This window comes from Serinus canaria, chromosome 3 (assembly GCF_022539315.1).
Source record: "Serinus canaria isolate serCan28SL12 chromosome 3, serCan2020, whole genome shotgun sequence".
Classification (NCBI taxonomy): Eukaryota; Metazoa; Chordata; class Aves; order Passeriformes; family Fringillidae; genus Serinus; species Serinus canaria.
The window spans coordinates 41,626,610-41,649,551 of NC_066316.1; the positions used below are offsets into that span (position 1 = coordinate 41,626,610).

Consider the following 22,942-nt stretch of genomic DNA (forward strand, 5'->3'; position numbering starts at 1 on the left):
AAAAGAGATTTGTTTGAATCACTGGTTTTGGGAATAATAATCTTGATTTTAAAACATATCTATAGGTTATGAGCCTATCAATAATTGTAGGTGATTGTCCTACATGTTCAATGGGTATTTTTGTGCACATTGTAGTGCTCAGAATATATTTGATAGTTTTTCTAAATAAGAATTTCTAAATTGACTAAAGATACCAGTTATTCTTTACTTAGAGCATCTAATTTATTGCATCGAAGACTTCAAGATACTTTTCAGGCATTCCTTAGTAATATAAAGTAGTTGATTACTCCATCCTTAATTCTAAGTGTCAGTATTGAATATTCCAGTTTGTGTAGCCACTCTAGTTTGAAAAGCTGAGTTCTTAATCAGATTCTTTGAAGAGGAATATTTTTTTAACCACATGCCTATTTTGTTAGCTTTTGTTTGTATTACATTGTATTCCTTACAACAGTAGTAGCAGTGATAGCAACAGTACACGATGTTGTGTGAAGATGATCACTTTGTAATCCCTAAAGAGAATGTTTCCAACTGAGGCAATAACAATGCAAAAAGACAGAGTGCAGATTTGAAGGGGTCTTTGGGCCTCCAAAACTTAAGAGGTGTATTATGAATGAAGGAAGACTGTAAGGAGAGATTGTTTTGCCTTTGGGAGCAGACTGTGCTTTGAAAGCAAACTCTGAAGGGATTTAATCTCTGAACTCTATTAAAATACTAAAGGAATTGCTCATTCCCACTGCATAGTAGACAAAAGAATTTCAGCTAAATCTGTCAGTACTGTAAAGGATGTTTTGGTATCTCAATTATTATGTAATAATTTTTATTCTATAGATTTTGTAGTAAATTCATGCCTTGTTTGTTCTTTCCAAAGCTTTTGATGTATAGCCATAAATTCCATAGCTAATAACTACTGAGGATGCTGAAATTTAATGAATGTATTAAGATACAAATTTTTCTGTTGGTCCCTTTCTGTAGGAAGCCATTGAATCCTTCAAAGAAGCTCTGAAGCAGAAAGCAGACTTCATAGATGCGTATAAAAGTCTGGGACAGGCCTACAGGTACTCATATTCAGAAGTAGTTGTAAAGTCATTTTTTTATCTGGTTATGTTCTTTAAAATGCCCTCTAAGTTTAACACATTTGTTACAAAGTTTTGCAGAGCCAAATGTGATATTTGGTCGCTCCAGCAGTTGATATGGCTATGTCATGATATGTTCAATATAAATAATTTCTATTTTGCTTTGTATTTTTAATTTAGTCTCTGGTATCTCTTTGAGTCTCCCAGACTCAGTGGTTAGTTAAATGGCAGTTTTTAGTAAGACGTGTTTTAAGTATGCTGAATGATTTTAAATGATAGAAGGAGTTAATACAACATGAACTGTAGCTGATTAAATCCTGCTTCAAATGTAGTGGCTTTGGTGTTCATGCATTTATTTGAAACTACAAAGCTGTGGTTAATCACTATTCTAGAAATTCTTTTTGGCAAATGTATTTAAAACTAGTAAATCTTGTTTGTTTTCCTTGAGTTGTTCTTGTTTGAATTACCAAATTAAAAAACTATGATAAACTAAATTGTATACTATTTTTTTTTAAATTTTCTCATGACAGTTTCTCTGTGACTGCTTTTACTGTCTGCTTACATGTACAGCTGTCCTGCACATGGAGTAATTCCAGTCAGTAAATTTTTAGTTAGTTTCAGTTTTCAAACACCATATGCTTTCTTTTTACTCAGCATTTAAGTAGTTGGTAAAATTTTAAGAACATGTTTTGTACTTAAAAGTTAAAAAGTCTCCTCAAAGATAATTTTTTCCAAGAATGCTTTGTGTGGAAGTTTTATTTACTTTAGTTTCTGAAGAAATACCTTTGGTATGTGTTTTTATAGTTTTAATGTCTGCTGAGGATTGTGAAGATCTGTGGTCTTGTGGGGTTGTATTTCAGAGTACATATTTCTGGAAGTAACAAACTCTCTGCAGCTGTTCTTTTATTACCACAGGAGAATGGTTGCAAAATTACTGCTTTTGTTATAGAAATTTTCCTTTAGTACTTTGTTTCTCTTCAGTGATATCCCCTTTGAATACTTTAAAATCACCTTTAACAAGTTTTTTTTTGTCACTGATGCCTTCTGCATTTTTCACTTTCCATGTTCTGGAATCACCTAGAGAGCTTGGCAACTTTGATGCTGCTACAGAGAGCTTCCAGAAGGCTTTACTGCTGAATCAAAATCATGTTCAGACATTACAGCTCAAGGGAATGATGCTTTATCATCATGGTAGCTTAGATGAAGCACTAAAGAATTTTAAGGTAAGCAGGCCCTAAGTAAACACAAAATTTAAATGTTTTAACAATGTCGTGTATTCAACAAGTGCAATAAAATGGACAAATTTCCAAGTTTTTCATTCTGAGTGTGTGTGCATTTGAACTAGAAATGTTCTTTTCTGAAGTCTGTCTTAAAAGATAAAACTTAACAGTTTGTAATTAAAAATGTAATCTTGCTAAAACTAAGGTGGCTTCCTTAACTGTTTTATGTGTTTGTAAAGCCAAGCTCTGGCTGAAATGTTGCATTTTTCTTTTTAAACTGGTACTTGTGTTCTTGCTGATACTTTGACTTGGAACTTAAACTTTTTTCATATTGGATGAAAAGTAAAATGTACTAGTCTGTAATTTTTACAATGGTTATCTAATTTAGAGTATTTTCTTCTGAAAAATTCAGCATACGTTGTGATTCATTGTGCTTGCAAAAATGTTCATGTTGCCAAAATCTTGCCTATCTCTGCTGGCATTAAATAATTACCTTATTTTGGAGATGGAATAAAAAAAGGCAGATGCTATTTGTATGCCTATATTCTTAAAACAAGGAATGAAATAAGATCCCTTTCCCAATGAGTCTGTGCTCATCCCAAGGAGAACTCTTTATGTGCATTATTACATATTCACCTTCTATAACCCAGTTTGTAGATACTGCTGTAATTGAAAAGGTACTTCAACTTCTGAGATAGAGATGCTCTTCTGAAGACATGTAATTACTGGAAGAATTGGAGCATTCATTTCTGAATCATAAACAGGAATTTGCTCTATGTTTAACGTAGAAGTGTACTAATGCATGAAGTAGTCAAGAGATGAATGGGGGAAATGACAGAAAAGATATACATCTTTTATATACTTAACCCAAAATAATTTGCAATATTGTCAGGAATATATTTGGCCTAATTTCACCCAGCTACCATTGAGCTAATATTGTTAAAGCAAAGTATGCAAAAGCGTATTTGCATTGGCAAGGCTTGAGTTTACGTTTTTTTTCTCCTTTGATAAAACTGAAAATATTTTTTCTAACATTTGCTAGCAGTTTAGGTGCTCAGCAGCATTTGAAAGAAAATTAAGATGGAAATGGATCTTAATAATCAATAAATCTTTTCACACGTCTTCTGGCCAGACAGGTTGGATTATTTGAAGATATTCTTTCTGTCTCTTGATTTATGGGTGCTTTGTTCCTTTAATCTCCTAGAGATGTCTACAGCTAGAACCATACAATGAAGTGTGCCAGTACATGAAGGGTCTCAGCCACGTTGCAATGGGACAGTTTTATGAAGGCATAAAAGCTCAGACCAAAGTCATGTTAAATGATCCTCTACCGGGACAGAAGGCCAGTCCAGAATATCTGAAAGTGAAATATCTCCGAGGTAAGTTGGAATTATTTGGGTTTTTTAAAAAATTTTCTTAAATGCTTCAAGGACCCTAAAAGTGCATGCTTACTTGTAATTATGGTCACTCTAGAGAAAACAATGTACATTCTCATGAGTACTGTTGACTATGTATGTTAAGAAAAAGATACACTGACTCTTAATGTTCATACAGTTAAAAACTAGGTCTAAAAATGGATCATACATTTCTATATAAGTGTAGACTGTTGTGATACTTAGTTGAAAAATACTTATTTCTATCTTGAAAATTGGCTAATAGAAAAATGATATTGTCTAAAAATAATGCCTAATTTAAGTCATGTTGTTCAACTACCAAGCATATAACCTGGTTACTGGTTTTGTGTAATGGCATAAGTAAACTGATTATGCAAACAGTATTTAATTTTAATTCTTTCCTCCAGAGTATTCGAGATATTTGCATGCACATTTGGATACCCCTCTTACAGAGTATAATACTGATACAGATCTTCCTGGAAATTTCAAGGATCACTGGGCCAAAAACCTTCCTTTTCTTATAGAAAATTATGAAGAGCAGCCAGGGTTACAGCCACATATAAAGTGAGAATTTTTATTTTTAAAGCCTATGTTAAATTGGGGGGGGGGGGGGGTGGTCTGCTATTGAATTCAGTTAGACTGAATTAATTTGAGATATTGCATGTAACTGCAACATACTATGTATGTTCAGTTGACTGGAGGAGGAATGAGTGTTCTTTGTCCTTTAAGTATTTCTCACGCAAATGGTATTGATTTGTAAAACACAGATTTTTTTTTTTTTTGCCAAATGCTTTCATGACTGTTATAGTGAATCTATGTCTGATGCATGTTTTTCTCCTCTGTAAGAGATGTGTTATTTCAGAATTTTGAAAGCTATAAGCCTGATGTGCAAGAGCTCATATGTGTAGCTGATCATCTGGGTTCCATGATGCAGTATGAGACACCAGGATTTCTTCCAAACAAAAGGATACATAGAGGTATACTGAAAATGTCCTGTAAATTTGAGGGGGGGTGGAGGGGGGTGAAGGGTCAAGGTGGTAATTGAATGCTGTATCTTTTCTATCTTCAAATTGGTTTATGCACTGTTTCTTTCAAATTAGATAGAAACTTTAAAGTAATCATTATGTCAGCATTTTCTTGACCTAGCTGGGCACTGGAAATCAGGATCTCCCAGAATTTTCGATGTCCATTCTATTCCTTTAAATACACTGCTTTCCCACTTCAGCTTTCCTGTCTGTGCAACACTGAGTATTTGGCTCTAATTGGTTTTCTGTTTCTGTTGTTGGTACCTCTGTCCTCATGCCTCACCTCAGCAATGGGATTGGCCACTCTAGAAGTAATGCAAGCTGTGCAGCGGACTTGGGCAAACTCCAAAGTTCGGATGAATGGGAAGACCAGACTGATGCAGTGGAGAGATATGTTTGATATTGCTGTGAAATGGCGAAGGTAATGGTCACAGGGGACAGAGGGCAGGCCTGCATTGGTTGTCATAATGATGAGTGCTCCAGCTAGCTAAAGGGCTGCAGTCAAGACAAGAAAATGAACACTAGCTGCCATTCTGTAACTAGAAAAGTTCTGATAAAAGAAAAGGATGGTGTTAGGTACAAGGAGTGTGCTTCTGAAAATACTCCATTTTTCTTCTTCTGTAAAGGAGGGAAAAAATCAGAATAGCATTTTCTAATTGAAGCAAAGCTCTAAGAGACCATAGGATCCCTTGCAGCTAAGGCAAATAAAGACTAACAGTTTCAACCCCAGAAACATCAAATGTTTGAGTTGTATGGTTTTTATAAGAAAAAAACTGTGTTTCAGGAAAAATTCTTTTCTGTAATCGCTGAATTCTAATTTTTGCCTAAAATTGTTCTGTCTGTGAGTAAAGCTCCATTAGAAATACTACATGGATTGAAATGTGTGCCAATGTTGATGTCCTTTGTCTTTGCAGGATAGCTGACCCTGACCAACCTGTGCTTTGGTTGGACCAAATGCCTGCCCGGAGCCTTAGCAGAGGTTTCAATAATCACATTAACTTAATCAGGTATGAGAGTTTTACCCAACAGCATTCCCACACACACTAAGGGGTTGCACCAAAAATTGCCAGCTCTTTGTGAAACAGCATTTTACAGCATTGAATGTATATGTGCTTACTGTTTTACTTTAATATTAATTTTATGATTTCTGATGGAACATTTGGGATTTGTGCATAATTTTCCCTTGTGACATTTCCTCTTTTTCCTGAATTTCAGTTGTACTGATGAGTTGTAGCAATATCTAACAAGGATCCAGAATTTATGTATTTTCACATGCTGTTTTTATTTCCCAATAACCTTAAGTGTAAAAATTTTATTAAGTTTATCATAGTTGTAATTTTTGTCAGTGCTGCCTCTCAAAGGCAGTGGTATTGAAACAACGCTGTTCTGTTAGTTTTAATACTGATTTACAGTGAAGAGGGAAAACATTCTCATAATTGTTTTCAAGGCAGGCCAAAGTAAAACAAAAACGACAAAATAAGTAACCTGTGAAATGTAACAGTTGCACTTCCAAATAAAGGTAAAATTTAAAAGATTCAACCACTGTTGTACGTTCCATCTTCTCCCATGCTGCAAAACTCTGTAGTCATGACAGTGCTACCCCCTTTGAAGTGGTACAAGTGTGATAGACTCGATGTAGCAGCATCACTGTCAATCACAGGAGCAGAGTGTGTTTGTGTAAGTAAATATGTAGCCAGGTTTCATCTTAATCCACCCCCTGCTAGGAAATGCTGAATCTTTGATCTGTCATTCTTCTTTTATCTATGTCTATCTCTTTGTTCTTTGAGAAGCTGTACTGTAAAAGGAGAATAAGGAAAACAAAGCCTTCTCAATAATAATTTCAGGCAGAGAAAAATAGTGATGTTCTGATGTTCATATGCAGAGGCTAATGATGATTTGTCCTCACTCTTCCTTCCAGTCTGTGGAATGGACCCTAGCAGCCTCTCCTTTACTTGGAGTGGTTAATGCAGCATTTAACTCCAGTGCAGATCATTTACTTTGCGATATGTGCTGCTTTTTGAACAGTATTGTGCTCAGGCTTCTCTCTTCACTCAAGCCATGGGTTACATTTGGGCTCCAAGCTGTTTCCATCTTTGCTGCATTTCTCTCTTGAGGTATGTACAATGCAGCAGAAACCACAGCCATCTGTACTTGGAGACAGAGATGCATTCCATACTTTACCTGTTTCTTTGTGGATTTATTTCTAAATGGGAGAGTAAAAGCCTAACTTCTAGGTGATCTGTGTTGGCAGAAAGGCATTCATGTAACAACACTTAATGTATGTCCTGAAACTAATACTGAACCTTTAATCTGCAGAAATATGTCCTTGTATAGAATCTCTGTGTCAGGAACTCTGGTTTTGCAGTGGCCAAGGTACTTGTTTTCCTTTCATCAGAGAACGCTAGCAAAACTGAAGATGTACTGTTGCAGCTGTTTTGGTCATTTAATAGAAGTCTGAAGTAAGCTTCATGAATATTCAGAATTGTAGGCCCACAGTAAACCAAATTCTAACCTTTTTTGTTTGGCTCAGCCTTGGCTTTTGGGGATCTCAGCATTTTGGTTGTGCTTGTTTGATAGCTAAGTAGTGGTTCTCTGAAAAATACTGATTTGCTGCCTGTTTTGAAGAAACAATAGATTTGAAGTAGCCTAAATACCACTGTCTTAGGAGTTGCTCATGCTTTAGTACTGGATAGTGATTGCATTCTTTTTGATTCTGGAAATCTGGTCTGGTTTGGTCATTCTCCAGCCTTAAGTAATAACTACTTTCTTTGATTAGCTTTCTGTTATTTGTTTCTGCTTTTGGCTTCATCCTGATTATTTCACATGATGTGAGAGAGAAAATAAGTGAACATATTAAGTGGTAATAGTTGTTTTTTTACAGTTTTGAAGTATCTTCTAGTTCACAGATTTCTAAATGACCATTTCTTCCTAAAGAATATGCATATTTGTATAATTTCCTTTTTACGTTACTCAGCTTGTAAAATGGCTGCTGATTGAAGAGACTAATAGGGCACAGAGCTAATACCCTTTTCTTGATAACTGAGGTGGCTTTATGGTCTTTTGACTGTCCTTCAGGAACATATACTTTGTTTTACAGTTAGGTTATTGTTTGAAATTTCTCATACCCATATGACTAAGGCTGAATTCTTTGTAAAACAGCATGGCTACCTGACAGCCAGGTGTAACAGTAGATTTAGCTTGACAAATAGCAGTTTGCATGGTTATTATGTATATTAAGGTAAAAGCTGTTCAGTCAAACAAGAAACGTAACAACAGCACTTAGGTGTTCTTCTAGCATTTGTAGAAGATCTACTCATGCAGAGCTCAAGCTGTCTCTAGCTTTTATTTTGTCTGAACTGTACACCAGAAATTTCTGTGAGCAGAAATACTTGGCTAACTTGTCTGTTAGCACAACCAAGTCCAGTATTGTTCAATGATTCCGTTCAAATGAGTCTTGTCATGGAGGCATTAGCACTCAGTGTCTGCTCAATTAATTTTTTTTTTCTTTTGCAGAATGGCAAATGTTTGGAGGGTATCAGAAAATAAAAACCCTTTTTTGTTTGTTTTGTGTCAAATTGGGGACCTTTTTAAAAAGATATATAAGAAACATCTTGCACTTCACAATTTTTGATAGGATTTCAGATCTTAATGTTCTCAAGATGCAAGTGTGTCAGCTGTCTCTTTGTTGATCCATAGACAAGGGTGAATTTGGCTTATCTCCCTTCTGGCTTAAATGATCAAAGCTAGTAAGTTTGATTTAAAGTAGAGAAAATGTTTTGGAAAGCTTTAGTTGTTTTCATAGACAAAGCAAGGATTTGTGATCAGCTAAACATTGATGATAGGCTTAATGTTCTTATAAAAAAAAGACACTGGAACACTGCAACTTTTGAATTTTTGGTGGTAGTGTTTACTAAACAAGAAGAAAGAGTGGGAATAAACACAAATCACTTCTGACCACCCACCAAAATTCTTTCTTGGTACAACAGCTTCTAGATGGCCTTGTAGAGGATAGGTCTGCTTTGGATGTATTTTCCAAGATGACACTAAAGGAGAATCCACTTCTTTATACTGACACACTGCTGCCTGTTGTACAGATATTTTTTTAAATACAGATGGAAAAGGATGGGACGTACAACAAGGGCAAATTCTGTATGTTAGGTTTGTCTTCATCCTTCCGCTTTCCCTGCCTCCCTATCCTGTGTGCAGATATGTGTATGTGTTCTAATTCTGTTCTGGTTTTGAGGACTGATTCTGCTGGTTTTCCGAGACTAGGCCTCCTAAGGTGAGAGAGACTGTCAAGTGAGACATTAGACAGGGACTTGAGCTGACAAAAATCCCTTGAAGTGGAAAGAAAAAGCTAGGTGTACACAGCTTCCTGTGATTGACAGTGGTTTTGCTTCCTCAGAGAGCGATAACGCTTGCTTTATAAAATCTTGTTTTGTAGACTGGGAGAAGAGGAAGGACTCCTACAAATGCAGTAATGGTATGTAATTTTTCCTCTCAGCGTAGTTAAAATCCCAACAGGTTTCTACCACATCTTAATATTGATTTTTATTTTTTTTTACTTAGTAGTCCAACGGAAAAAGCAACACCTTTTAATGTTTTTGGTTTTCAGTTCCTATTTGTAACTGTTGGGATAAAAAATACTTCAATATAAAGGGACACAAGTGAATAAAGAAAAATATGTGTGAACAGTCAGAGCAGATGAACATGTATATTGCCAAATATGTAAGCTGGAGCATGTTGTTATCTAGTTGTGCAAATTGAGAATTCTTTTCTAGGTGTGTTGTATCTATGAGTCTAGGGAAGATTATATCTTGTACAAATTGATAATTAGTATATATAGAAAAGATTTGCTGGAATCAGGCACACTAAAAATGGAGAAATACGCATGGAATGTAGTTTATCAGAGAACACCAATTCCAATGATACATGAGTTTGAGCAAGTTCACTATGTAATCTATATTTAAAATGGGAGATTGGCAATTCACCATGTAGATAAATCCTACGTGGTTTGTTCCTTTAATTTACAGAGCAACTGTGAATAAAATTTTGGCAAATATTAATGAGTAATATTTGTGTCCTGTAATGTTGAGCTGAAAAACAAGAAAACAAGACTTCAAAAAACCCTTTCTTTTCTTCGTAGGGGACAGGTCATTAACATGCGGTACCTGGAATACTTTGAGAAAATTCTTCATTTTATCAAAGACAGGATCCTTGTTTATCATGGGTAAATTACAATTTTTTCCCCTCTTTTTTGTGTCCCTGGTAATAGTGATCTGAATTTTACAAAATAATCATTTCACAAAGTTTGAAAGATTTTTTTTTTTCTCTGTTTACTACGTGCTGGTTTCCTTAGCATATGTAATTGTTTCAATTTCTGCTAGAAATGGAAAATTGTATTCATTGTCAGATAAAGAAACTTAAATTAATAGGAAAAACCCCCTGTGAATTATAGTATACCTAGAAACTAATAAATCTTTTAAATTTGTAGCCATGGTTCTGTCATGAGAGGATCTCTATTCTTTCTAAGCATATGATTTATTAAAGGTGTTGGGTTTTCTCCTGGTAGAATCAAGTACAGTTACTCTGACTATTGAGATAAATTTATTAAGAAGTGAGGAAAAAAAGAGAAAGGAAGATATGGAAGATAATTTTCATTGGAACAGATGTTTGTCAAGTAGTTTTTAATGAGCAGAGAATCTTTATCTGTTACATAGATGGGTTGGTAGATGAAGAGAGTTGTAGACTCTTGAATTAAATAATATGGCTAAAGTTAATATGAAAATTGATGTTGGCATCTGTATTGAATACTGTATAGTATTCTGATAACATGACAAACTAAAATACTCTTAACTTTAAAAAACTCTTTAAGCTTTTTCCTTTGGCCTGGTAACTTTTATTAAATACTGAATTCTGTTTTTCAATCTCATTATCCTACTTAAATATCAAAAAATGAAAGCGCAGTAAATCCTTGTAACAGTTGAAAATGTTCAAGTTTTAGAAATTTATGATAGTTGCTGAAAGTACATAAGTTCTGTGGTAACTAGCAGTCTGTCCTCTGTTGCTTGGAACTTTGTTCAGAGTAAGCCCAGCAGCATTTGACCTTAAACCAGAGCAATTTGTGGTGTGATTTCTAAAATAATTATTTTCTAAAAATCTTGTATAGTGTAATTAATAATTATTCGAGCAGTAATTCAGCAGGTTTCTTCATGATCCCACTGTGCCTGCATCTGAAGTATTTACTAGCCTTTGAGGCTACCCAGATGTGTATATTTTGTGAAGAATATTTCTAATTTTAACTCTCTTCTACTTCCATCTTCCCTTACCTAGAACCCCCTGGCCACACACACTCATGCAAACACTGATGCTTTAGAGTGGTCAATAGCAAGAGTAAGACAGAGTAGCTTTTTGGAATAAGATAAATCTGAATACTGAAATTGAGGTTTGAAGCTGAAAAAAATAAGCTGAGCTACTATAGGGGAAAATTGCTTTTTGAAATATAGGAGAGCATGTAGACAAGAATAAGGGAACTTATTTTCAGAAAATAAATAATTAACTTTCAATAACTTACTTAACGATGGCTGATTAGGTTAAAGGTATATAAATTTCCAGAAATGCTACATGTGTTCAACTGTTATATTCCATATGTAATTTTTTTCCAGTGCTAATAATCCAAAAGGACTGCTAGAGGTTCGAGAAGCTTTGGAAAAGGTACATAAAGTAGAAGATCTTCTTCCAATAATGAAGGTAAATTACAGAAAAACTTTAATATATAATAAAAGGCATAAAATGTATTCTGGGAGATACTCAGTTCCTCAAAATAAAACCATTGCATATATCCTTAAAATGAGTAACTGGAAATTCTAGCTCAGGTTACTCCAAATTTGGATATATAGGGTTGGACCTTCCTTTTGATACGTGTGAATGGGTGATGTATATTTGAAATCCTCGGCCTAACTGTGAACTGGTAACAAAATAATGGGAAAACAGAATGTTAAATGTAATTCTTTGAAGCCAACCTTCTCAACCCAAGAGGGTTTTTGTTCAGATCTGCCATAGTGTGCTTACTCTGTTCCTGTACAATAGGAAGGAAAAAAATGGATTTATGTGCCTGTAAGATTAGGAATATGGAAGGTCTTTTTACTTTTAGGTTCACTGGTGCAACTCAGTATGTGGTGGGGCTGGCACGGGGAAGTGGGAGAATAGTTGCTCTTTGTGACTGATAGCCAAAATGAAATCCTGGATAACATTTTTGAGCTTAGGAAGACTTGGCAAAAAAGGAATGGGAAACTTGCAGGTTTTATTCCTCCTGCTGGTCGTCTTTGTAAAAAAGCTTTGGATATATGACCTGCTAAATGATTTATACTCTTATCTTAACTTGAGTAGTAAGGCTTGCACTGGGTTAAAGTAGAAGTTGTTCCCGTTTTTCCCACCATTCCTCCAAATTAATCTAGGGTGAGCAGTGTGTAAGTATTTAGGGTTGAGGAAACAAAGTTGCAAAGTATATCTTTTTAAAGGATTGTACAGGATTTTAATCCTAGCAGAATAAAATTTGGAAAGAAACCATTATGCTACATAGAGACAAATTCTTTACTTCCTTATCTTGTGTGTCCATATTGGAATTTTGTATCTAAGCAAAGCAGCTGGGTTGCCATAGAGCAGAAATCTCTGAAGCTGCCTTGCTGCTACTCCTGACAGACTGTCTGGGCTTGGATGTGTTCTTGATACTACTGCTCACTCATGCACTGCAATAATCTTTGCAGGAGCTACGAGGTTTAAGCACTGCATTTTTCTCTGGGTTTTAAAATGTGTTGTGCATGTATGATCTTTGAAGACACCCTAATTTAAGAGGTCCTTTTTATATTGCTGTCTTGTTCTTGGCTTTGAAAGATGAAGTGAAATGGATGCAAACTGAACTTTAACAAAAGCTTTCACTGAACAGATAGTAGATGTTGGGGTGGATGGACAGCTAAGTGTTCCCTCCTGACACACAAATGTGCAAGTAGGACCCTGTAGGGCATCTAATCTGGTTACTTTTGAATTGTAGGCCAGAAAATATGCTACTAGTGGATTTGAAAAATACAGGTTACTCCAAGAAAATGATGAAAAAATGTATAAGCATAGTGGACTGTACATTATTATTTCAAAGTAATTGTCTCAGCTGGCAGTAAATATTCTTCCCAGTTTCCATACCTGTATGCTTTGGTCTGGTTTGAGTCTCATGCATCCCATTCCAGACTGTATCAAAGTGGAATGCTGCCTCATTAGAGACTTTTTGTTCCTTTGAAATGAATGCAGATTCTCTTGAAACAAAACACCCTGGATCACAGGTTTTGGGTTAATATATTGGACCCTGTGAGTAAACACTAGTGCATACTAGTCTTTATTAGTACCTATATGAAATTAATGTCTTCCTGATAGTGATGTAATTTGGTTATTTGGGTAGCTGGCAAATGCTGTATGTACAAAGCTCGGCTTTTGGCTTTACTTAAATGCAGTTCTGCCTGGTTTATACAACTCTGTGGCTGCAGTGTTACTCTTAGATAATGTAGCTTTGTAAAATTCTTAAACCTAGAGATATTTCCTTCTGATGAGAACAAACATCAATTGATACTGGATCACAGTTAAGAAACTGTTGCTTTGAGTTGCATTCTGGAATTCACACTTGGACTAATGTAGCCACTTCTTAGTGTAAACATAAAATGGGGTCTCAGATTCCTGCTTTTCCATTTACATTGTTGCACCAAAAGGTCACCATCAACATGCAACTTGGGGATGACTCTGTACAACTTGAACTGCTTTATACAGTGGCTTTTCATAAGCAGTGCATTTTATTCACTATTTAGTTATAAAGTTGAATGCCGCTGTGCCTCATTCAGTATTTATGTTTCCATTCAGAAGGAAATAAAGGATGAATGAAATAGTATCACTGACAGTAATTTTGTTCTGTTCTATAAGTTGTCTACATTCATTTCTACTCCATGTATTTTATGTGCTTCAAAGCAATAGGTAGGCAGTCTCTGTCTCTGCTACCTCTTATATTGCTTTTTTTTTTCTTTTGAAAGCAGTTTAACAGTAAAACCAGAGATGGGTTCACTGTGAACACAAAAGTCCCCAGCCTGAAGGATCAAGGAAAAGAATATGATGGATTCACAATTACAATAACAGGAGATAAGTATGTTCACTGTTTTCAAGGGTTAGGGTACATTAAGCAATGATGAACTATTAGCAATTAATTTTCTGAAGTGCCATTTCTGTTCATATAAAGTGGGTTTTGTTTTTCACTAGTGGCATTTTTGTAAATAACTAAAGTTTATTCATTTGAGGGCTTGATTCCTGTTGTGTTTTCAAGAAGAAGGGAATTTGAATAACACTGATGGAAATGAGTTGATTCTCAAACATATAGCAGAAAAATGAAAAAGATGAAGAGAGACCTTGTTTTTCAGCTTAGGCTATAAAATGCCTAAAGGAGAAAAATATCAAATACCTCAGTCTTTATACATATCAAAATGCATTTCTTCTTGTGAAACCTTGTCTTTTGTGTTGACTGAGAAGTCCTGAATGGAATGGAAATTTCTGTGATCTAAGAATAGGAGACACTGTCTTCTATTTAAGATTTTGACTTTTTTTATGTTTGAGATGCTTGCAGACCTTCTATCTGCAAGTGAAAATTTAAATAGTACCAGAATGTATGAGAATACAATCAGGAGGCTTTGGGTCACTCTCTGGGTGAGATAGTAAATGTCTTACTTTATGGATTCTAATTCTTTGTCTTTCTGAAAAATTAGTAAATCTGAAGCTCAGAAGCGCTGTCAAACTATTAAATAAAAACTTTATTTTAAAAAAGTTAAAATACTATGCACTGGGATTTTTCCCAGAATTAGTGTGCTTCCAATGAGTGGAGTGGAATCCATACTTCCCTGCTGAAATATTAATGTATTTCTTGTTTTTTTATTTTACATTTTAAATCACAGACTTATATATGATGAAAGGACATAAATATATGGCCTCACTATTTTGAGGAAAACATTTTGGTGTCAGTAAATAGCCTAATTTTGTTCTGGACAAACTTTGTTCAGTGTCATTCAGTCTGTTTTGATCCATAGTCAGTAACTGCTTTATATCAAAGCAATCCCATTTAGAAATGACAAAAACTACATTCAACATTCTATACAAAAATTCTAAGTCTGTGAAGATATTTTAAAATTTCATATTTCTTTTTTTTTTTTTTTACCCACAATTTAAGTGAAACACTAATGCTTGCCAGGTATTCTTCAATGGAAGTACTTCATCTGTGATTAGGTGGCAGCCTTTATGCATGCTTTAAAACTTAGGATGTGATGTACCATTTTTAATTAAGTGATTTTTGGGGATTTTTAATTAAATGGGTAGTAATGCGTATGATCTCCTGCGTAAGGAAGATGATAGGAAAAAGGTGAAGGGAACTGTAGTAGATTTGTAATTTACCCTGGATATGCATCAAGTTCTGTTAAAAAAAAGTCTTACCTCCTTTTCTTTTTCATTTGCTTAACAGAGTGGGGAACATACTATTTTCAGTAGAAACTCAGACAACAGAAGAGAGAACACAGCTGTATCATGCAGAAATAGATGCACTATATAAGGATCTAACAGCTAAAGGAAAAATTCTAATTCTGTCTGCAGAGCTGGGGGTAAGGCTGTTCAAGCAATTATTAATTCCTTAAAAAAGCCTTTTATGTTTTTATACTCTCTGTTTAATAGTCCCAGTTGTAACAGTTTTTGACAGAGTTCATGGGTGATAAAGTTAGTTAAAACCAGTTATGACAAGTACCATAAGAAGTTGCTATAATTCTGTTTGTTATTTTAAAATTTGCTGGGCTTTGCCTGCAGTACTGGAGAGTGTCCAGGCAAGGTCTCAGTATTGCAGTGTGTTCTGGTTTTTTCTTATTTTTCTCATGGGTCTGTGTTCACCTTTGTCATCATCCCTGTAAGTACTGTTTAGGGTGTGGCTCATGGTGGTTACATATAAGATGAGTAACAGGAATTTGTGAGAAGCACTAGAATTGTGTTTGTGTTGATTTGGTGTGCTAGGACAGTCTGACTACATTTGAGCTTGTGATTTTTCTCTTTCATCCTTTATTAGGCTTGTAGATGAACTGTTTTTCATCTAAATGTTAAAGATACAACAAAGTAGTTTGTTCAAACTTCTGTTCATCAGACTTCAATTTCATAGTTTGACATTTTCACATTTGAAATGGTTCTTAAAAAATACTTGTGGTAATGTAAGACTTTGCAATGTGTACCTTTTGTAGGGTATTACCTGGCTATTAAATTATCTTTAATTCATGCTTTTTTCTTCTCTTAGGAAGTAGATGCTGTTTGCAACTTGATCCTGTCACTAGTTTATTACTTCTATAATTTAATGCCACTTTCCAGAGGATCTAGGTTAGTGTTGGTATTCATCATGTCTGTTACCTTGAATGCCTGCTGTATGATGTCCGTGCCTTGCAGTCTCTTAATGTATTTTTTAATATTAATATTATTTTTAATAGAGCTGTGTGCCCTGCACAGCTTTTCCTTTTGTGCTGCTGTGATAATGGGAACTGACTTGGTACTGTTTTACATGCTAGTTTGTAATTGCTAATGGTAACTATTCATAGCTGCATGTATATTTAAAGTGATGAGTAGTCTCAGCTCAGTATTTATCAACATCAGCTCATACATTGAGAAGTGTTATTTTTAAATTTTAATGCTTGGTTTTCTAATCCATATTGTGTTACACCACTGTAATTTCACTTAGGAAGTTTTTCTGAAATGTGTATTTAAGATGAAATAAACTTTAACATAACTTTCTTTAATGAAGTACACTAAAATATTATTTCAGTAAATTGTTGCAACTGTTAAGGTCACCAGATGAAGCTGTAGAATAAAGTTCCATATATCATAGAACTCTTCAACTGGAATTCTAGTTTAATGCAAACCATCTAAGACTATTCTGAATCTCTGTTCCACAAAGCACTTAACATCTTTAATCGTACTTCTAGATACAGTTCAGTATGAAAAAACCCTGAGATTTTGGGATTTTATAGTCAGATTTTGCATTTATCTTACAGAATGTAAAAATTAGGAGACACTCTCTGAGAGTCACAGTTAAAAAAAAATTAAGTTAAAAATTAAATAACTGAATAGCTTTACAGTGCCTCTAGCTCTATTGGAGTAGAGTACATAAACTCTTCTGGGCTACAGCTGATCTTCTTGGGAAAAGGAGTCTGCTTTGTTTTCAGCCCCGTGGAGTCTTAAGTGCTCCAAAGTCTGAAAATATGTTTCTGACTGATGTAGAAACAGTAGTAAAACTCCATAGGTTCATAACTTTCATTCTAGTGATGTTGGATAGTTACAGTGATTTCACTTTTTAAGTGTTTTGTGCTTGGTTTTGTTTTTTTTTTTTTTTTCTTCTAAAATAACTGGCACAGTAATTTTAATAGCCTTCTATGAAACAGTACTATGTTCCATTTCTTTTGTAGTCTAAAATAGCATTATGGAAAGACTTCTACTCCATTTGTTGCTTTTCATTTTATTCTTTTAGTGTGATAGCCTATTCAGTGATCATGGGAGCACTAATGGCAAGTGGAAAAGAAGTATCAGGAAAAATCCCTAAAGGAAAGGCAAGTATCAAAATATCAAAGTACATTAGCTCAGTCTGATGGAGGAAGTAATATTTGTAAATGTGGGGAAAGAGCTGGAAGAATGAACAGAAATTGCATGCTTATTTGCTGGAGATGGGTCAGCTGCCTGCCATGATGTCTTGCAGCCTGAGAGAGTATTGAAAATTCCATTGCTGTTCTGACACCCAGTGAATTTGGAGATGGTATGTGCAAAAATTTGGATTAGTCAAATTGTAGCAGTTTGGTCCAACAGGTATTACAAATCTGTTACTGAAGCATTTCCAGTGTGCTGAGCTGCTCTTTTCAGCTTGCTTTGAGAAGGGTTCTGAAAATACTGGGGCAGAATTAGTGATTCTTCTGGTGCACAGCAGAAATTTTCTGTCTGTACTTTCAGTGTATTGTAGAGCTTTTAGGACTTTGTTAGTAGGAATGGATTTGCAACTTCTCTTGATTTCTCCTTCCCCTCTCTATTCTGCTGAAGTCAAACTAAGTCCTGGTTTCTAAGTGACTCCATTAGAGTATTATACCACCTTGTTTAATAAAGGATTTCCTTTTCTTCAACAGTTGGGGGTGAAAGGAGTGAGAACACCTCTGTCTCTTTAATGTATTGTTGAAAGAATCAGTAAAATTCCAGTAAGAGTCCAAGTTGTTGAAGAAAATACCCTGCATGGATAACTGAAGAAAGGGTGATTTTCTCTTTTGTTCTAGAAAGCCCTGAAAACAATGTACTCCTTTGAGTGCAATGAACTCTAGTAGCTTTTTAGAGCAAACAGCATTTGCTTAGAAGCAAGAAAGTTCTTTTCAGTACATCATTAAGTTGGTATCTTCCCCATTCCGTGGGAGTTCAAGCTAAGGTAAAACACTTCTGTGGGGTTTCTTAAGTATTTTCTTAGGACTTGATAGAGTAGTATTTTCCTGACTGATTTTATGCAGGCAAACAGAGTTTCAGGATTACTACTAGGCAGGATTTCTGATTTACAGGATCACTGGGGACATCTTTACATTTGAGGGTTTTTCCTGAAACAGTGTGCCTGAATACAAATAAACTTGTTTTTTAGAAAAGCGTTCACAACGTGGAAGAAATTGTGGAATGAAACAGGAGTTTGTTTTTTGCTTGAGTTGTTTGAAGGGCTAAGCTGCTCGCAGACTCGTGACAAAATGCATTTTCGGGCTGCTCTGAAGTCAAAGGTGCACAGTAGCAAGAGTCCTGTTGTTGCCTGGCAAGTCATTCAGTAGCCATGGCCAGTGTAGCTGCCAATATTGGTTGTGTTGGGGTGTGCAAACCCCACAGAGAATTTTAGCGCCTGGCTTGAATGCTGACTTCAAAGGGATGGTGAGGGCACAGACTGGTTTGTAGGTTTACTCCTGTCTTACCAAGAATATAGGTAGCAAAGCCCTCAAAGCCCTTCCTGAAGTTAGAGAACTTTAAAATTCTTTAATTTCTTAATATTTCTTTTGTTTTCTTGAATTTTCAGCTGGTTGACTTTGAAGCCATGACAGCACCAGGGTCTGAAGCGTTTACCAAAATAGCAAGGAGCTGGATGAATCTAAAAAGGTAAATCCTTTTGTTCAGATGGAGAGTGGGGAAATAAAATATGAAAGACTATATGTAAAATTAAAAACCTATACTAAGAAATGTTACTTAGAAATTATGAGTTTAGTAAAGGATTCAGTGTATTTTTTAAAACTGTTTAGAAATTGATGAGAGGATTTGCATTTACAGACACAGTAGTGTATTTCTAGTCTAATAGAGTAGTTAGTAGTCTAAACATCCAGTTATGTGAGTAAACTCTTTGAGGAAATTGTTTGGGTTAATGTTTTCTTCATTTTATGCAGTAGGTTATATTTGTCTTTTTATATTATGGCTTATCACTTGCAATGAGTGAACAAAGCAAGGGGAAATTTTTGGCCCTTTTTAAAAATTCCTTTGGGTCTCTTCAAGCTATATATCCAAAGTAATTTGCTTATCCTTTAGGTCTGTTTTGATTTGGAGATTTAGTGTTTTCAAAGTAGGTAGACATTTTAAATAGAGAGAATTACTTTACTTAGTATAGGTGCATGACTTTTGTGCAATGCTTCAAATTTTTGATTTTCATATGAATTTATAATTTAATCCTGTATACATTGACAAGGAATTAATAGTATGAATTGGATACATTTGATTGGTCCCCTAGTTGTTATTCTCCATACAAAATCTAAAAATCAGGCCAGACACAACACAAGTTTTTGTATGCTTCAAGTCAGGATCAAGACACTTAAAGGGTTCTGAGAGAATTGGCCAAGGTCCCTGCAGGGCCATCTATAATCTTGGAAACATGGTGCACATCAAGGGACATTCTTGGTTACTGCAGGAAAGTAAATCTTGAGTTCCTCTTCAGGAAAGCCAAAAGGAAACCCAGAGAAACTGTAGGCTGGTCAGCCTCCTTTTGATCCCTGGGAAAGTCAAGAAGTGAGTCCTTTAGGGAAAGCATTTCAGTTGATATGAAGAAAAAAGTCACAGAAAACAATCAACGTGAGCTTACCAAACATTCTGTGACCCAGTGATGGTTCTCTGTGGTAAAAGCTGACTTTTGGGGATGATGAGAACAATCAACATTGATTACTTCAGCAAGGGTCCCACAGTACTCTCATATCATGATAGCACATTATAGTCTGGACAAAAGGACAACTAGATGGATTAAGATGATGTTTGGATAACCAGGCTTAGGGGATACTCAGCACTTTGGACCACACTTAAAATACTGCATTCAGCTGCAGTAAAGACCATAATAAACCAGAACAAATTCAGTAGAGAGTCACCAATATGACCAGTGGTCTGGAGAACGTACCTTAACAGGAGAGAGTTGAGCTTGTTCAGCCTGGAGAAGATCAGGCTTTGATCTATGAGCAGCTCTGCAGGACCTGTGAGTGTTTGGTGGGAAGACAAAAAGCAGTGTGCATGAGTTGAAACAATGTTTAGATTTGGCCTAATCTTTTCATCAGCAAACTGCCCAAAGAGGCTGTGCAGTCTCCACCCCTGGAGATTTTCTAGACTTGGCAGGATAAAGCCCTGACACCCTGAGCTTAATGCTCAGTTGACCTTGCTTTGAACAGGATCTTAGATCCCATACCTCCTGAGGTCGGGTCCAGCTTCCTAGAGTCTGTGGAACTCTGCAGCTGCTCTTAGTGCCAAACATTTCACACTGATGTGTGTCACTTAACTTTATTATCAGGGGTTCTGAGCCTGGTGAATTTCACTAGACTGTCCCTTTTCACCAGAAAATCCCTTCCTAAAGGAAGAAGGCTAATATGATTCAAGGACATCTTTGTCAAACTCAGGCTAAAAATCTGCTTGTAAATGAGTAAAATTCAGTATTTATTAAGGAGTGGCATTTCTAAACTACAGGTGTCGCAAGTTGTGGATTTTATTAGAAGTAGTCTGCACAAATATTGAGACATGCTTGTCTTGGAAATATAAAATATTTATGGTCCCCACAATTTATTTCTGTAATTCTCTCAATTATATACTCTTCTTTATTAATCCTCTGTTCATGCTGGTTTTGGTTTTGTGGGTTTGGTTTGGTTTGGTTTTTTTAAAGACATATCTTTACCAATGAGAAACTTGCTTCTTGGGAGTAAAGTCAGCTTAAGGCATTTCAGCGCTACCCACGTGTTTCTGACTCCCTTGGCTGTACTGTTGAATCTTAAAGGAATCCATGTCAAACCAGATCAAGGAAGTCATTTTTTGTTAAAAATAACCTTGCCAAAACAATTTCTTTTTAACCAATACCATTTTGTAGTATAGTAGAACCTAGGAAATTGCTGGGTCAAATTAGAGTTGTGTAATAGGTAAGGAAATGAGCCAGAGTAGAGAAAATGCTCAAGTTGCCTTTGCTGAGGAAAAAAAAAAAAAGAAATCTGAAGAACTACAGCCCAAAGGACTTGATGTAATAATATGAAGGTAATTAGCCTGAGTGGCTTATTTGTCTGTGGTAGACAAATAATAGTGGATGTGGTATATAAGGCTGGAAGACTTAAAACAATACATTTTTTTCTTTAAATTCTGCTGCTTTTGAACGCTCTTTTATCTAGACATTGTTTTCATTTTGTATGGTGGAGTAGTCATGAAAAGCAAGAGCCGTTTGTGAACAGCAGATTCTGAGAATCATTGAATCATTGAGGTTGGGAAACAGCTTTAGGATCATTGAGTCCAACTGCTCATCCAGCACTCTGTTCACCACTAAACCATGTCCCCAAGTGCTGCATCCACACACTTTTGATGACTTCCCTGGTGGTTGCACCATTTCCCTGGGCAGCTTATTCACGCTTCCCATGAAGAAGTGTTTCCTAATATCCAGTCTAAACCTTCCCTGGCACAACTTGAGCCAATTTCCTCTGGTCTTGTCCCTTGTTAACCTCAGAGAAGAGACCAACCCCTAAGTGGCGACACCCTCCTTTCAGGTGGCTGTAGAGAGCAGTAAGGTCACCCCTGAGCCTCCTTTTCTCCAGGCTAAACTACCCCAGCTCCCTCAGCTGCTTCTCCTTAGACTTGTGCTCCAGACCCTTCACCAGCTCCATTGCCCTTCTCTTGGGTCACTCCAGCACCTCAGTGTCCTTTTTGCAGTGAGGTGTCTAAAACGGGGCACAGGACTTGAGGTGTGGCCTCACCAGTGCTGAGTACAGGGGATCATCACTGCCCTGGTCCTGCTGGCCACACTGTTGCTGACAGAGGCCAGGATGCCACTGCCTTTCTTGGCCCCACTGCTGGCTCATGTTCAGCTGCTGTCAACCAGCACCCACAGATCCTTCTCTGCCCAGCAGCTTTCAGCCACTCTGCCCCAAGCCTGTTGCATTGGGTTGATTCTTGACACAGGTCCCACATTTGTTGGAGAAGGTGATGAGGAAAAGTCTAAGTTAACAAAGTTAATGTGTTAACTTGCAGGTAAATTATAAAACTCATTAAAAAATAACTCTTTTTTTCTCTTTCAGTATTTCACCTTCTTACAAGAGCCTACCATCAGTATCGGAGACTTTTCCAACCCTGAGAACGATGATTGAAGTACTAAATACAGACTCATCTCATTGTCTAAAAAAAACTATAGTTGTTGTATAATTTATACAAATAAAAGGCCAAGAGGTACTGCTTTGTAAATTATTTTGAATGATAAGTTATGGTCAAAATGGTTTGATTTTATTTTGGTTTTTTTTAATAGAACAAACTTAATTGACTACCACCACTAAAAGAAATCTTCCTGTGATCAATAATATAAAAGAGGAAAAAAGAAGTAGAACAACTACTTTTTCATATTAAGACACACTCTAACCGAAATAGTTATTCAAGGGCCAAACTGAAGAGCAGTGAGAAACTTGATCAGTTACAAACTGAACATACTGCAGGTGAAAATTTATTTAATAAAAAAAAAGAAAAGTAATCTTCATTGGAAATAATGCTGTACTGCTTCTCATTGTTTTTTTCCAAAGCCCCTGCACAGAAAACTTAGAGCTCTATCAAGTGTGAGTAACTGGAGAATACAGGGGCACTTCATGTAGTGCAGCCCAGTGAAGGAACAGATGTCAGCTTAAAAGAATGGGGTTCAGGGAACC

At 35.9% G+C, this 22,942-nt stretch overlaps 1 protein-coding gene across 3 annotated transcripts in view; it reads left to right on the forward strand.

The window, feature by feature from the left end:
* Positions 1-22,478, forward strand: part of TTC13 (tetratricopeptide repeat domain 13) — a 58,061-nt gene extending 35,583 nt beyond the window's left edge. For 2 of the 3 annotated variants that reach the window (XM_030235555.2, XM_009092829.4), the window contains exons 9-23: positions 973-1,055; positions 2,155-2,296; positions 3,498-3,672; positions 4,095-4,251; positions 4,534-4,664; positions 5,001-5,133; positions 5,627-5,719; positions 9,859-9,942; positions 11,378-11,462; positions 13,781-13,890; positions 15,250-15,385; positions 16,060-16,139; positions 17,281-17,359; positions 18,835-18,914; positions 22,328-22,478. In XM_030235555.2, the coding sequence (XP_030091415.1) occupies positions 973-1,055; positions 2,155-2,296; positions 3,498-3,672; positions 4,095-4,251; positions 4,534-4,664; positions 5,001-5,133; positions 5,627-5,719; positions 9,859-9,942; positions 11,378-11,462; positions 13,781-13,890; positions 15,250-15,385; positions 16,060-16,139; positions 17,281-17,359; positions 18,835-18,914; positions 22,328-22,451 (1,692 nt within the window). In that variant the 3' untranslated portion in view covers positions 22,452-22,478. The remainder of the gene's footprint in view (positions 1-972; positions 1,056-2,154; positions 2,297-3,497; positions 3,673-4,094; positions 4,252-4,533; positions 4,665-5,000; positions 5,134-5,626; positions 5,720-9,858; positions 9,943-11,377; positions 11,463-13,780; positions 13,891-15,249; positions 15,386-16,059; positions 16,140-17,280; positions 17,360-18,834; positions 18,915-22,327) is intronic. The other variant, XM_018917046.3, reaches the window with a different exon arrangement.
* Positions 22,479-22,942: the final 464 nt, after the last annotated feature.